Genomic DNA, 14,432 nt, shown 5'->3' with positions numbered 1-14,432 from the left:
GAGTTGTGCTGACCTCCTCTGTATTGTGTGCTGTCTTTCCCTTCACCTAAAGTAGGTCTTATCTACTATCTAATTAGTGAATACCCGGCTCTCACCCTCCCTCCCTCCCCTCTCTCGCAACCAAAAAAGAATGTGTTCTTCTCAGTTTAAACTATTTCTCAAGTTCTTATAATAGTGGTCTTATACGATACTTGTCCTTTTGCAGCCGACTCATTTCACTCAGCATAATGCGTTCCAGGTTCCTCCATATTATGAAATGTTTCACAGATTCTTCACTGTTCTTTATCGATGCATAGTATTCCATTGTGTGAATATACCATAATTTATTTATCCTTTTTTCTGTTGATGGGCACCTTGGTTGCTTCCATCTTTTTGCTATTGTAAACAGTGCTGCAGTAAACGTGGGTGTGCATGTATCTGTTCATGTAAAAGCTCTTATTTCTCTAGGATATATTCCAAGGAGTGGGATTGCTGGATCCTTTGGTAGTTCTATTTCTAGCTTTTTAAGGAAGCGCCAAATCAATTTCCAAAGTGGTCGTACCATTTTACATTCCCACCAGCCCTGTAGAAGTGTTCCGATCTCTCCACAGCCTCTCCAACATTTATTATTATGTGTTTTTTGGGTTAATGCCAGCCTTGTTGAAGTGAGATGAAATCTCATTGTAGTTTTGATCTGCATTTCTCTAATGGCTAATGATCGTGAACATTTCCTCATGTATCTTTTTGCTACCTGAATGTCTTCTTTAGCGAAGTGTCTATTCATATCTTTTGCCCATTTTTTAATTGGGTTATTTGTCTTTTTGCAGTTGAGTTTTTGCAGTATCATGTAGATTTTAGAGATCAGGTTCTGATCAGAAATGTCAAAGGTAAAAACTTTTTCCCAGTCTGTAGGTAGTCTTTTTACTCTTTTGGTGAAGTCCTTGGATGAGCATAGGTGTTTGATTTTTAGGAGCTCCCAGTTATCTAGTTTTTCTTCTACGTTCTTTATAATGTATTGTATACTGTTTATGCCATGTATTAGGGCTCCTAACGTTGTCCCTATTTTTTGTTCCATGATCTTTATCGTTTTAGGTTTGATATTTAGGTCTTTGATCCATTTTGAGTTAGTTTTTGTGCATGGAGTGAGGTATGGGTCTTGTTCCATTTTTTTGCAGATGGATATCCACTTACGCCAGCACCATTTGTTAAACAGACTGTCTTTTCCCCAGTTAACCGTTTTGGGGCCTTTGTCCAATATCAACTGCTCATATGTGGATGAATTTATGTCTGGATTCTCAATTCTGGTACATGGGTCCATGTATCTGTTGTTGTACCAGTACCAGGCTGTTGTGACTACTGTGGCAGTATAATAGGTTCTAAAATCAGTTAAAGTAAGGCCTCCCACTTTGTTCTTCTTTTTCAGTAATGCCTTATTTATCCGGGGCCTCTTTCCCTTCCATATGAAATTGGTGATTTGTTTCCCTATCTCCTTAAAGAACGTCGTTGGGATTTGGATCGGAATTGCATTAAATGTATAGATCGCCTTTGGTAGAATAGACATTTTTATAATGTTAAGTCTTCCTATCCACGAGCAAGGTATGTTCTTCCACTTATTAGGTCTCTTTTGGTTTATTGCAGAAGTGTACTGTAGTTTTCTTTGTATAAGTCTTTTACATCTCTGTTAAGATTTATTCCTAAGTATTTTATCTTCTTGGGGGCTGCCGTAAATGGCATTGATTTGGTGATTTCCTCTTTGATGTTATTTTTGTTGGTGTAGAGGAATCCAACTGATTTTTGTATGTTTATCTTGTATCCCGATACTCTGCTGAACTCTTCTATTAGTTTCTGTAGTTTTCTGGAGGATTCCTTAGGGTTTTCTGTGTATAAGAAGATCATTTCATCTGCAAATAGAGATACTTTTACTTCTTCCCTGCCAGTCTGGATGCCCGTTTTTTCTTTATCTAGCCTAATTGCTCTGGCTAAGACTCCCAGTACAATGTTGAATAAGAGTGGTGATAAAGGGCATCCTTGGCTGGTTCCCGATCTCAGTGGGAATGTCTTTAGGCTCTCTCCATTTAGGGTGATGTTGGCTGTTGACTTTGTATAGATGCCCTTCATTATGTTGAGAATTTTCCTTCCATTCCTATTTTGCTGAGAGTTTTTCTCATGCATGCGTGTTGAACTTTGTCAAATGCCTTTTCTCCATCAGTTGATAAAATCATGTGATTCTTTTCTTTTGCTTTATTTATGTGGTGGATTACATTAATTGTTTTTTAATGTTGAACCATCCCTGCATACCTGGTATGAATCTCACTTAGTCATGGTGAATTATTTTTTTGATATGTTGTTGAATTCTATTGGCTAGAATTTTGTTGAGGATTTTTGCATCTACATTCATGAGGGATATAGGTCTATAATTTTCTTTTTCTGTGGTGTCTTTACCTGGTTTTGGTATCAGGGATATGGTGGCTTCATAGAATGAGTTTGGTAGTATTCCATCCTTTTCTATGCTCTGAAATACCTTTAGTAGTAGTGGTGTTAACTCTTCTGTGAAAGTTTGGTAGAACTCTGCATTGAAGCCGTTAGAACCAGGGCTTTTTTTTTGTTGGGAGTTTTTTGATTACCTTTCCAATCTCTTCTTTTGTTATGGGTCTATTTAGTTGTTCTACCTCTGTTTGTGTTAGTTTAGGTAGGTAGTGTGTTCCTAGGAATTCATCCGTTTCTTCTGGGTTTTCAAATTTGTTGGAGTGTAGTTTTTCATAGTAATCTGATATGATTCTTTCAATTTCAGTTGTAGTATTGCCCATCTCATTTCTTATTCGGGTTATTTGCTTCCTCTCCTGTTTTTCTTTTGTCAGTTTGGCCAGTGGTTTATCAATTTTGTTGATTTTTTGAAAAACCAGCTTTTGGTCTTGTTAATTCTTCCAATTATTTTTCTGTTTTCTATTTCATTTAGTTCAGCTCTAATTTTTATAATTTGTTGTCTTCTGGTGCCTGTGGGTTTCTTTTGTTGCTTGCTTTCTATTTGTTCAAGTTGTAGGGATATTTTTTTGATTTTGGCCCTTTCTTCTTTTTGGATGTGTGCATTTATTGATATAAATTGGCCTCTGAGCACCGCTTTTGCTGTGTCCCAAAGGTTCTGATAGGAAGTGTTTTCATTCTCATTGGATTCTCTGAATTTCTTTATTCCCTCCTTAATGTCTTCTGTTGCTCTTTTTTGATTATTGTGTACTTGATATATTTTTTCCATCTTTTGAGTTTTAGTTTGTGTCTAACTCTAACGTGTGTCTCTTGTAGGCAGCATATAGACAGATCGTGTTTCCTTGTACATTTTGCCACTGTCTGTCTCTTTATTGGTGCATTTAGTCCTTTTACATTCAGTGTAATTATAGATAGGTATGAGTTTAGTGCTGTCATTTTGATGTGTTTTTGTGTGTGCTGTTGACAGTTTCTTTTTCCCTCTTAATTTTTATGCTGAGTTGTTTGTCTTTATGTATTGTCTTTCCCTCTTATTCATTGTTGTTGAGTTTGTTTTTGCTGAGTAAGTATTTTTTTTTCTTGTATTTTATTTTGATGGGTAGGGTGGTTAGTCTCCTTTGTGGTTACCTTATTATTTACCCCTGTTTTTTTAAGTTTAAACCTAACTTATATTTCTTCATATCACCTTGTCTTCCTCTCTATATAAAAGATCTATGACTGCATTTCTTAGTCCCTCTTTATTGTTCTAATGTTGTCTTCTTTTATATAATAACATTGCTGTTTCCCTATTGTGAGTGTTTTTTTATCTTGATTTGTTTTTGTGATTTCCCTGTCTGGGTTGACATCTGATTGCTGTCTCCTGTGTTCTAGTCTTAGGTTGATACCTGATATTATTGATATTCTAACCAAAGAATTCCCCTTAGTATTTCTTGTATTTTTGGTTTGGTTTTTACGAATTCCCTAAACTTTGTTTACTTGGAAATGTTCTAATTTCACCTTCATATTTGAGAGACAGTTTTGCTGGATATGTGAGTCTTGGCTGGCAATTTTTTTCCTTCAGTGCTTTGTATAAGTCATCGCATTTTCTTGCCTGCCTGGTTTGTGCCAAGTAGTCCGAGCTTATTCTTTTTTTTTTTTAAATAGTTTTTATTGTGCTTTAAGTGAAAGTTTATAAATCAAGTCAGTCTTTCACACAAAAACTTATGTACACCTTGGTATATACTCCCGATTACTCTCCCCCCCAATGAGACAGCCCGCTCTCTCCCTCCACTCTCTCTTTTCGTGTCCATTTCGCCAGCTTCTAACCCCCTGTGCCCTCTCATCTCCCCTCCAGGCAGGAGATGCCAACATAGTCTCAAGCGTCCACCTGATCCAAGAAGCTCACTCCTCACCAGCATCCCTCCCCAACCCATTGTCCAGTCCAATCCATGTCTGAAGGGTTGGCTTCGGGAATGGTTCCTGTCCTGGGCCAACAGAAGGTTTGGGGGCCATGACCACCGGGGCCCTTATAGTCCCAGTCAGACCATTAAGTCTGGTGTGTTTATGAGAATTTGGGGTCTGCATCCCACTGGTTTCCTGCTCCCTCAGGGTTTCTCTGTTGTGCTCCCTGTCAGGGCAGTCACAGGTTGTAGCAGGGCACCATCTAGTTCTTCTGGTCTCAGGATGATGTAGTCTCTGGTTCATGTGGTCCTTTCTGTCTCTTGGGCTCATAATTACCTCGTGTCCTTGGTGTTCTTCATTCTCCTTTGATCTAGGTGGGTTGAGACCAATTGATGCATCTTAAATGGCTGCTGCTTGCTAGCGTTTTAAGACCCCAGACACCACCGTTCAATGCAGAATGTTTTCTTAATAGATTTAATTATGCCAATTGACTTAGATGTCCCCTGAAAGCATGGTCTCCAAACCCCCATCCCTGCTATGCTGGCCTTTGAAGTATTCAGTTTATTCAGGAAACTTGTTTGCTTTTGGTTTAGTAGAGTTGTGCTTACCTCCCATGTATTGTGTGATGTCTTTCCCTTCACCTAAAGTAGTTCTTATCTAGTATCTAATTAGTGAATACTCCTCTCCCAACCTCTCTCCCTCCCCCCTCTCGTAACCACAAAAGAATGTTTTCTTCTCAGTTTAAACTATTTCTCAAGTTCTTGTAATAGTGGTCTTATACAATATTTGTCCTTTCGCCTCTAATTTCACTCAGCATAATGCGTTCCAGGTTTGTCCATGTTATGAAATGTTTCACAGATTCTTCACTGTTCTTTATCGATGCTTAGGATTCCATTGTGTGAACATACCAAATTTATTCATCCATTCCTCTGTTGATGGGCACCTTGGTTGCTTCCATCTCTTTGGTGTTGTAAACAGTGCTGCAGTAAACATGGGTGTGGATATATTTGTTCGTGTGAAGGCTCTTATTTCTCTAGGATATATTCCGAGGAGCGGGATTGTTGGATCATATGGTATTTCTATTTCTAGCTTTTTTGGGAAGCGCCAAATCGATTTCCAAAGTGATTGTACCATTTGACATTCCCACCAGCAGTGTATAAGTGTTCCAATCTCTCCACAGCCTCTCCCAACATTTATTATTTTGTGTTTTTTGGGTTAATGCCAGCCTTGTTGGAATGAGATGAAATCTCATTGTAGTTTTGATCTGAATTTCTCTAATGGCTCATAATTGTGAACATTTCCTTATGTATCTGTTAGCTACCTGAATGTCTTCTTTAGTGAAGAGTCTATTCATATCTTTTGCCCATTTTTCAATTGGGTTATTTGTCTTTTTGCAGTTGAGTTTTTGCAGTATCATATAGATTTTAGAGATCAGGTGCTGACTGGAAATGTCATAGCTAAAAACCTTTTCCCAGTCTGTAGGTAGTCTTTATTCTTTTGGTGAAGTCTTTGGATGAACATAGGTGTTTGATTTTTAGGAGTTCCCCGTTATCTAGTTTCAAGCTTATTCTTATTGACTCTCCTTTGTCGGTGACTTTTCATTTATCTCCACCTGCTCTTAAAATTCTCTCTTTATCTTTGGTTTTGGCAAGTTTGTAATATGTCTTGGTGTCTTTCTTTTAGAATCTACCTTATGTGGAATTCAGTGAGCATCTTGGATAGATACCTTCCGATCTTTCACAATATCAAGGAAGTTTTCTGCCAATTAATCTTCAACAATTCTCTCTGTATTTTCTGTTGTCCCTCCCTGTTCTGGTACTCCAGTCACTCATAGGTTATTTTTCTTTATAGAGTGCCACATAATTCTTAAGGTTTCTTCATTTTTTAAAATTCTTTTATCTGAATTTTCATCAAATATATTGGTTCCAAGTGTTTTTTCTTCAATCTCTCCAGTTCTGCCTTCCACTTGCTCTGTTCTGCTCCTCTGGCTTTCTATTGAGTTGTCTAATTTTGTAATTTTATTGTTAATCTTCTGAATTTCTGATTGCTTTCTCTGGATTCTTGCAGCTTATTAAAATTTTCATTATGTTCTTGAATAACCTTTTTAATTTCTTCAACTACTTTATCTGTATGTTCCTTGACTTGTTGTGTGTATTGCCTGATCTCCTTCCTAATTTCGTTCCTGATGTCTTGAAGAATTCTGTATATTAGTCTCTTGAATTCTGCATCCGGTAATCCCACGAAGGCACCTTCATCCAGAAGACCTGTTGAGTCCTTTGTTTTGAGAGCTTGTTGAAGCGATCATGGTCTGTTTCTTTATGTGACTTGATATTGACCGTTGTCTCCGTGCCATCTGTAAGTTACTGTATTAGTTTATTTTATGTTTTCCTAGTGTATCCTCACATTTTGCTTTGTTTTGATATGCCCAAATGGGTTGCTTGAGTGAGCTAGCTTAATTATTTTCACTTTTGGAGCTCTAATATCTGGTCCCCAGATGGCTAGAGGTGTTATCAGGTATATCAGTCTAGGAGTCCTTTCAATTTTCTTGTATGAATTCAGTTCCAGTGTCCAGGTAGCTGATCATCAAGTGTGTGGTATAGGCTCTGTCGTACAGTCTTAGAGGGGCAGGGGTGATTGGTGTAGGTATCGGTATCTGATTGCAGCAGACGGTCATGCTCTGAACAAGGTAGGGGGGTGAGAACCATCCCCCAAATATCTGTGAGGAAAGCACGTCCCTGTTCTGGAGCGTACAGGTGGGTGGGTTCTGCAGACAGGCCGTGGGCACCCAATGCTTTTGTTGGTAAGGACTGGGAGGTACCAGTTATCCCTGGACCCCTGTCACAGGTGGCTGGGTGACCTGAGTGGAGCCACCAGTCCTTATGCAACTGATGTGGGTATGTGAGGACCCTATATCAAACACCCACATCTTCACTGCACAGCTGAAACAGTTGTAGTCTGCCAACACGGGCTTGTTCTCCTGGTATAGGCCCACACATGTCCATGTAGGGGGGAAAGGTGTTCAATGTCCCCAGACTGCTTATGCCTGGACAGGAGCCCCTTCTGTCCTTAGCTTTCTTGGTTAGTGGAGCTGGCAGATTATCTTTTCCCCCAATTGTGAATTGATTCCTACTCCAGGGCCGGGAGGATGGCTCAGGATGCTCAACACAGCGTTTCTCGGGCCGAGGGAAATCAACAGCCACCGAAGCCGGCTTGAGGGCTGCGGGGGCAGTAAAATATTTGCAAGTACTTAGCTTTTGCCGAGAGCGCCGTTATTCTCTGGTTCTGGAGGTGTGAGTAGGCTATGCGGCTGGCTGCTTCGGCCTGTGGAAAGTGCGGTCAAACGCTAGTATTAGCCCACCACTGCCTCTCCCGGGCATCGTGCTTGAGGGATCCCAGTGATTCAGGTCCGGCAACTCCTCTCCACGTCTCCCTCCCTCTGCCACTCATTCCGTTTTGTAACTTTGCCTTTGTTGTGCAGGGCTACTTAAAAAAAAAAAAACTAGCTTGTCATAAATACAATCGTTTCTCTTGTTTTTTAGGGTCTTTGTTGTAAGAGGGATCGCCAGAAGCATCTGGCTGTTCTGCCATGTTGGCCCCACCCACAGAAGTTCTGTTTCTTAAAGGAGTTTTTATTGTGATTTTAAAATTGTGATTATAATTTCATTGTAATTGATGACAGTAGACATAAAACAATTCTGTAATCATGTAAGTGATTAAATACTCAGTGTTGTGGAACAACGAAATACTTGAGAACGGAGAAAAAGGAGAGCCTAATTTTTAAGGAGGATAGTGTGTAAAGCTCCCTGAGGTGGCGGGATGGGCACTGGTGCACAGGCTTCCTGGGAGGGGGGAGAGGAGCCCACCACCAACGGAGGCCATGGTGAGGCCAGGTGGGCTGCCGGTGGGATTACAGCTCAGGACAGCGAAGGGGCAGGGTACGGGGTGGGTAGTGGTGTAGAGCACTGGCTCCCAGTCCAGTTCCAGCTTCCTCACAGGGAAAGGGTGGATACCCCAAGTGCATGCTCTGAAGGGTGACTGACACGAGGGGGTGAGGGTGAGGTTCCCGGCACGCAGAATGTGCTCGGTAGATGGCCGTGAGATTGCTGCCATGTGGGATGGGCTAAACCTGGAAGACCTGCCTGCTAGATGTGGCTTCATAGTTTTTGATGTGATGGAAATTAGTAGCCCGTGGAAACATTTTAGTCAGAGATGGGATGTGACGGAGATGAATTAATCATGGTAGCTGCCATTTGAGTGCTTTGTACCTGTTATCTGCAGTCCTCCCCTGTCCCCAGGCTCAGACTGGGGAAAATAAATACCTGCCCAAGGCAGGGTTTGAACCTAGCCTGCCTGGTTCCAGAGTCTGGGCTCTTTTTCCTCCTACCAGACACCTCTCCTTAGAAGTTACCTGTCAGGGGCAGATAAGCCTGTGAGGGAGAGGAGTAGCGGGCCCAGGTTGTGGCTACTACTACCAAAAAGGATGTGAGTTCAGAGTATGTGTTGACACGTCCCCCCACACCTGCCCCCAAAAAACAAAGGAGGAGGAGAAAATCAGACAGTGACGAGTCAATGGAAAAAGAGAGAGAACTTGGTGATGGCAGCGTGTGTCAGAGGCAGTCCTGTGGAGCCTGGCCTTCCACCCCCTTGGCGGGGGAGGGGACTCCAGAAAGCTCAGGCACCAACAGAAGCTCATTGGAGCCCAGGGTTTTCCAGAAATACAGTTCCACAGGGGCAGACACCTAGCAGTCACTCAGGCGTCACAGTGGTTCTCCCTCTGCATAGGGGGAAAGGTACCTGGCCGGACTTTTGCTGTCATATGGTTAGTTGGTTATATGGTGTGGTCAGTGCCATTGGGACTGGGGAGGGAGAGGTGACCTGAGGTAAGAGGTAGCCCATGTGTTCCTCGGGCCTGCCTACCCTTGTGTCTTCTAGGAGGGTGCTTCCCACACTAGTGGGAGGACCTATTAAAAAAAACTGTCCACTCTCTGGACATTGTAATAAAAAATGAAACTGAAAAAGACATGCAGAATACAAGCTCTATTTTTCTTTTTAGTAGATTCAACAGATAGAAGATTATTGTTTCAGATTGCCATGGAAGTTTCTAAATGCTTATTTTTTATTTCTGTTCTTAATTTGACCACAGAATACCAATAAATAAATAACACCCAAACCCACTGCCATTGAGTCGATTCCGACTCATAGTGACCCTATTGGACAGAGTGGAACTGCCCCATAGAGTTTCCCAGGAGTGCCTGGCAGATTCGAACTGCCAGCCCTTTGGTTAGCAGCCATAGGACTTAACCACTATGTTGCCAGGGTTTCCGACCACAGAATGGTAACAGGCTATTCATGGACTGACACGCTTTGAGTAGCAGTGATCTAGGAAGGAAGTTTGGTAATAAGCAAATGAGTAAACAGGATGTTTGTGGACTGTTTACCTGATTGAAGAGTAAAAATAATCTTTCAGCTGACATTTAAAATACTTTCGCTGTGCATTTACATGTAATCTAATTATGGATGACATCTTTTCAGTGAAGTTCCATATTGGGGGCAAGGCTGTAAAAGAAATACACCAAAGACAGGCTAATGTAGCTACTTACTGTCAAGGACCCATGAATGGAACGGAACTGGGGGCAGTAATTGGAAAAATTGGCACTTTGGCTTACCCTGCTGTTTCTGAGAAACCTTATGTGTTCTTTTGCTCATTTAATTTATATAGTAGTATGTTTTCTCTGTTCACTTCCCCTTGCCTTTGAATTGATTTTTATATTTAAGTGTATACTTTTTAGATATACCCTTTTAGGGGAAAATTCCCTGAACATTTTTTTTTCTAAAGTCTGAAGAGTTGTGTATGCTGATATCCTGATCATGTGTCGGTTTAATTATTCATATTTCAAACTTGATTTTTGTCTCTAGCTACTAGTTTTATCTTATTTTACATTTTTCAATTATTGTTACTTTGCTGGAATAGTCCTTGCTCTGAGATGATTTATGTTGTTCCCTGAGCCTAGACTCCTCTTTCCAAGGCTTCAGGACCCAGCTCAGGAGCCGCCTCCCTCAGACTGTCTGTTGGCGGGGAGCCTCCTTTCCCGGGCTTCCACAGACCCCTCACTCTCAGGCCTCTGCTGAGCACTTGGCTGGGACAGCACCTACTCGTCCCATCCTCCAGGCCGTTTCCCCCTTGGTCCGAAGTCAGGAACCCCTGTTGTTTTGTGTAGAACTTTATATGACACCTTTCAAGACTCTTTCATGTATATGTTCTCTTATTTCATCCTCCAGACAATCCCGTGAGGTTGGTAGAACAGAGGTTCTCATCTCCATTTTAACTGAGGTGAGGCTGGGAGAGTGTCCGCATGGCATGTACCCGTGTCCCTTTGCCCTGGGGCTTCCAGAATAGCGCCGTTACTCAGGTTCAGACTTCCACACACTCAGGTTTGCGTTTGCTCAAAGACGCCTGTAACTTCGGGGTTCTTTTGTCTACTCAGTATTTATATTTCTTATTTGAAATCAAACATTAGAATACTCAGTACAATGTCACAGGCCTCTTTGGAGGAAAGAACTCTCCAGAACCTAATGAAGGGGTCAGTGGAGAACTGGAGCGGTGAATGGTGGCACAGCGGCCTGAGTGGAGGTCTGAAGGACCGGATGAGCACAGTTAGCTCTCTCCATCTGCGACTTTCACACAAGAGTGGGGGTGGGTGGGCTTCCCTTACTTCAACCCTAACAGCCCAGCATATTGGGATTGCACAGAACATTTCTCGTGAAGAGAAGAATGCCTTAAAATTGTGGTGGTGGTGGTGGTGGAGGAGGGGATGGGGGTGTTGAAAACCATGTTTTGCCAGAGTGAGAAAACATTTATTTGCTTTTGACTTTGGGATGTGTGTGGTGTGTGTGTATGGGGTGTGCGTGTGTGGGTGTGTGTGTGTGTATGCATGTGTATGGGAGGTGTGCGTGTATGGGGGAGTGTGGGTTGTGTATGTATGTGGCGTGTGTGTGTATGCATGTGTATGTGAGGTGTGCATGTAGCATGTATGGGGGAGTGTGGGGGGGTGTGTGTATGGGGGTGTGTGTGGGTGTGGGTATGCATGTGTATGGGAGGTGTGCGTGTATGGGGGAGTGTGGGGGTGTGTGTGTATGGGTGTGTGGGTGTGTATGGGGGAGTGTGGGGGGGTGTGTGTATGTATGGGGGTGTGTGTGTGGGTATGCATGTGTATGGGAGGTGTGCGTGTATCGGGGAGTGTGGAGGGTGTGTGTGGGGGTGTGCGTGTGTGTGGGGGGGTATGCATGTGTATGGGAGGTATGTGCGTATGGGGGAGTGTGGGGGGTGTGGGTGTGTGTACGCATGTGTATGGGAGGTGTGCTTGTATGGGGGAGTGTGGGGGGTGTGTGTACGGGGGGTGCATGTGGGTGTGCGTGTGGGTATGCATGCGTTTGGGAGGTGTGCGTGTATGGGAGAGTGTGGGGGTGTGTGTGGGTGTGCGTGTGTGGGTATGCATGTGTATGGGAGGTGTGCGTGTATGGGGGAGTGTGGGGTGTGTGTGTGTATGGGGTGTGCGTGTGGGTGTGCATGTGTATGGGAGGTGTGCGTGTATGGGTGTGCATGTGTATGGGGGAGTATGGGGTGTGTGGGTATGTGTGTGTGAGTATGCATGTGTATGGGAGGTGTGCGTGTATGGGTGTGCATGTGTATGGGCGAGTATGTATGGGGTGTGTGGGTGTGCGTGTGTGGGTGTGCATGTGTATGGGAGGTGTGTGTGTGTATGGGTGTGTGTGGGGGGTGTGTGTGTGTGTTTCCTTCATTCCCTTTATGTTCAAACGAGCCTGGGCTCAGAATCCAGTCCTGCCACTTACTGGGTAGGTATGTGACCTTGGCCGAGTTAAATATTTAACTTCCCTAAACTTGTTTTTTCATCTGTAAGATGGGGAAAATATTTCCCACTTTGAAGGATTATTGTAAGGATTAAAGATGAGGCGTGTAAAGCACTTTGAGTGTGGACTCAGTGAGAGTTGCCTGAAAGCTGATAGAGAAGGGGTCTGTGACCCAGGCAGGGAGGAGCCTGCTCAGGGTTGGCTACAGCAGGGGTTCTCAGCCAGGAGCCTGCATCAGCATCACCTGGAGGGCTTGTTCAGTGAGGATTTCCGGGCCCCACCCCAGAGTTCCCGGTTTTGTTTGCCTGTTTGCCGTGGGGTGGGGCTTGAGAATTTCCATTTCCAAGTTGCCAGGTGATACTGCTGCTGGTCTGGGGACCACACTTTGAGAACCACTGGGCTGCAGGTAATTAATTCACCAGTGGGCATTTAGGTGCTGCAGATATATTGGAAAGCTGAGTTTTTACGTGGCCAGGATTAGAAAATGCTTGAAAATGCATTTCGCAAAATCCTACATTGAGTATTTCAAGGATTTTCACTCCTGAAATTCAGGAGTCTTTGCTACAGATATTTGAAGGAGAATAAAATAGGTTGTGAAAGTAACAGTTTTAAACATATTTTGGATAGTCTGATATCTAATTAGCAAATGTATGTGAAAGTTTATAAAATGCTAGATGAATATTAAGTCACAACTGAAAAACTTAAGTAACTTCGTTTTTAAGATGAAACATCATAATGGAGATAACATAGTGTAACTTAGACTTTTCATCTCAATGTGCTGTTTACCGTATGTATTTTTCTCTCTCTCCTCCAGGCTGCTGACTTGAGTAAACCAATAGATAAAAGGATTTACAAAGGAACACAGCCTACTTGTCATGACTTCAACCACCTAACAGCCACAGCAGAAAGTGTCTCTCTCCTAGTGGGCTTTTCCGCAGGCCAAGTCCAGCTTATAGACCCAATCAAAAAAGAAACTAGCAAACTATTTAATGAGGAAGTAAGTAGCACCCTGTCTTAGCTGTTAAGCATCCCTTTAAAGAATTGATCCGTTCCTACCAAGGGTGGTGGGCCTTCTGTTACACTGTGAGCTAAGCCCCTTTTTACTGGCTCAGCCGTCCTACCTAGTATTACCCACGTGTAAATGTGCTAGTTAATTTGCTGACCTTCACCTGTCCTCCCTGGTGTTTCTGTTTTGTGCATTTTTATGGAGCATGCCCAGGTGTCTATAGCATGTGCTTTAAGCTCTTGTACTGTGGAGTGGAGAGAGGGATGAGACTATGACTTGGTGTATATAATTTAAATAAGAAGTTACAGAATTCCAGACTTTGTTCACATCACCAGAAAATTTCTTGCAGATTCAGGACCTTCATGACATTTCCTCAAGCTGCTTAAGTGGTAGCTAAAGCTTTTGTGTGTGTGTTTGATAGGCATTTGGCTAAGGAGTAGTTGTCTGGCTCTGGAAAATATTTACTGTAAAATCACCTTTGACATAGTTAGAAATCCTGCCACTTAAAATAGGATAACATGACATAGGAATTGCCAGTGTTGTATGTACCGGGGTTTCTAGTGTCTTCTCTTTCATTCTGGAAGGTGCCTGAGATATCTGAGCTATCTGTTCAGGAACATGCTGGGACTCATAAACGTGGCAGATAGAAGTTGCCAGATAGGTTGTACTTGAAAAAGCCATTGGAACAGGTTTTCAGCCCCAAATATTGCCATCACATATTTGGTGTTCTTCCTCCTCTTTGTTTCAGTGTGACTTTCTTACTAGCTGCAGATGGGAAAGACAAGGTAGGCTTGCAGAGGAAGAAGCCCTGGGTTCCAGTCTCTACTTGTGACCTCAACCCTTATCTGACAAGGGGCAGGTCCTGTGGGCACCCTCTCTCAGAAAGGAACCGACGCTTTGATATTGTTGTACGGTTTTCACATTGAGAACTTGGAACAGAAGGACATTATAGGTTCTGTTTTTTAAAAGAAATAATTTTGTTTGGGGAAGAATATTCACCCTGAACAATTTCAGTTAAAACTCTGGTTCCCCTGCAGCCTCTATGGTGTATACCGCCCATGCATATCCAGTGTCCACCCAGGGGGGCTCCTGGTTGACTGGCCAGCGGATGTGATGAGATCTTCTGAAACATGTCATCTCCTTTCCTAGTTTCATCCGGGTTGACTGGAAACAAACCTTGCCATCTGGATTGACAAGTTGTAGAGGAAAAGTATTTAAC

General features: G+C 42.8%; 1 protein-coding gene across 8 annotated transcripts in view; it reads left to right on the top strand.

Annotated features, from left to right (window-relative positions):
* Positions 1–14,432, top strand: part of WDR20 (WD repeat domain 20) — a 129,901-nt gene that overhangs the window by 54,911 nt on the left and 60,558 nt on the right. For 4 of the 8 annotated variants that reach the window (XR_007519071.1, XM_049899650.1, XM_049899651.1 and 1 more), the window contains exon 2: positions 13,022–13,204. The exons of 2 other annotated variants lie outside the window; for them this stretch is intronic. Coding sequence is in view for 5 of the 6 variants with exons in the window: in XM_049899650.1 (XP_049755607.1) it covers positions 13,022–13,204 (183 nt within the window). In the remaining variant the exon portion in view is untranslated. Of the gene's footprint in view, positions 1–10,617; positions 10,670–13,021; positions 13,205–14,432 lie in introns of those variants that run through there. 2 more of the 8 variants (XM_049899648.1, XM_049899652.1) reach the window with 2 other exon arrangements.

Source organism: Elephas maximus, chromosome 10 (genome assembly GCF_024166365.1).
Source record: "Elephas maximus indicus isolate mEleMax1 chromosome 10, mEleMax1 primary haplotype, whole genome shotgun sequence".
NCBI lineage: Eukaryota > Metazoa > Chordata > Mammalia > Proboscidea > Elephantidae > Elephas > Elephas maximus.
The sequence above is the reverse complement of the archived record's forward strand: the minus strand, read 5'-3'. Positions and strand labels throughout refer to the sequence as shown.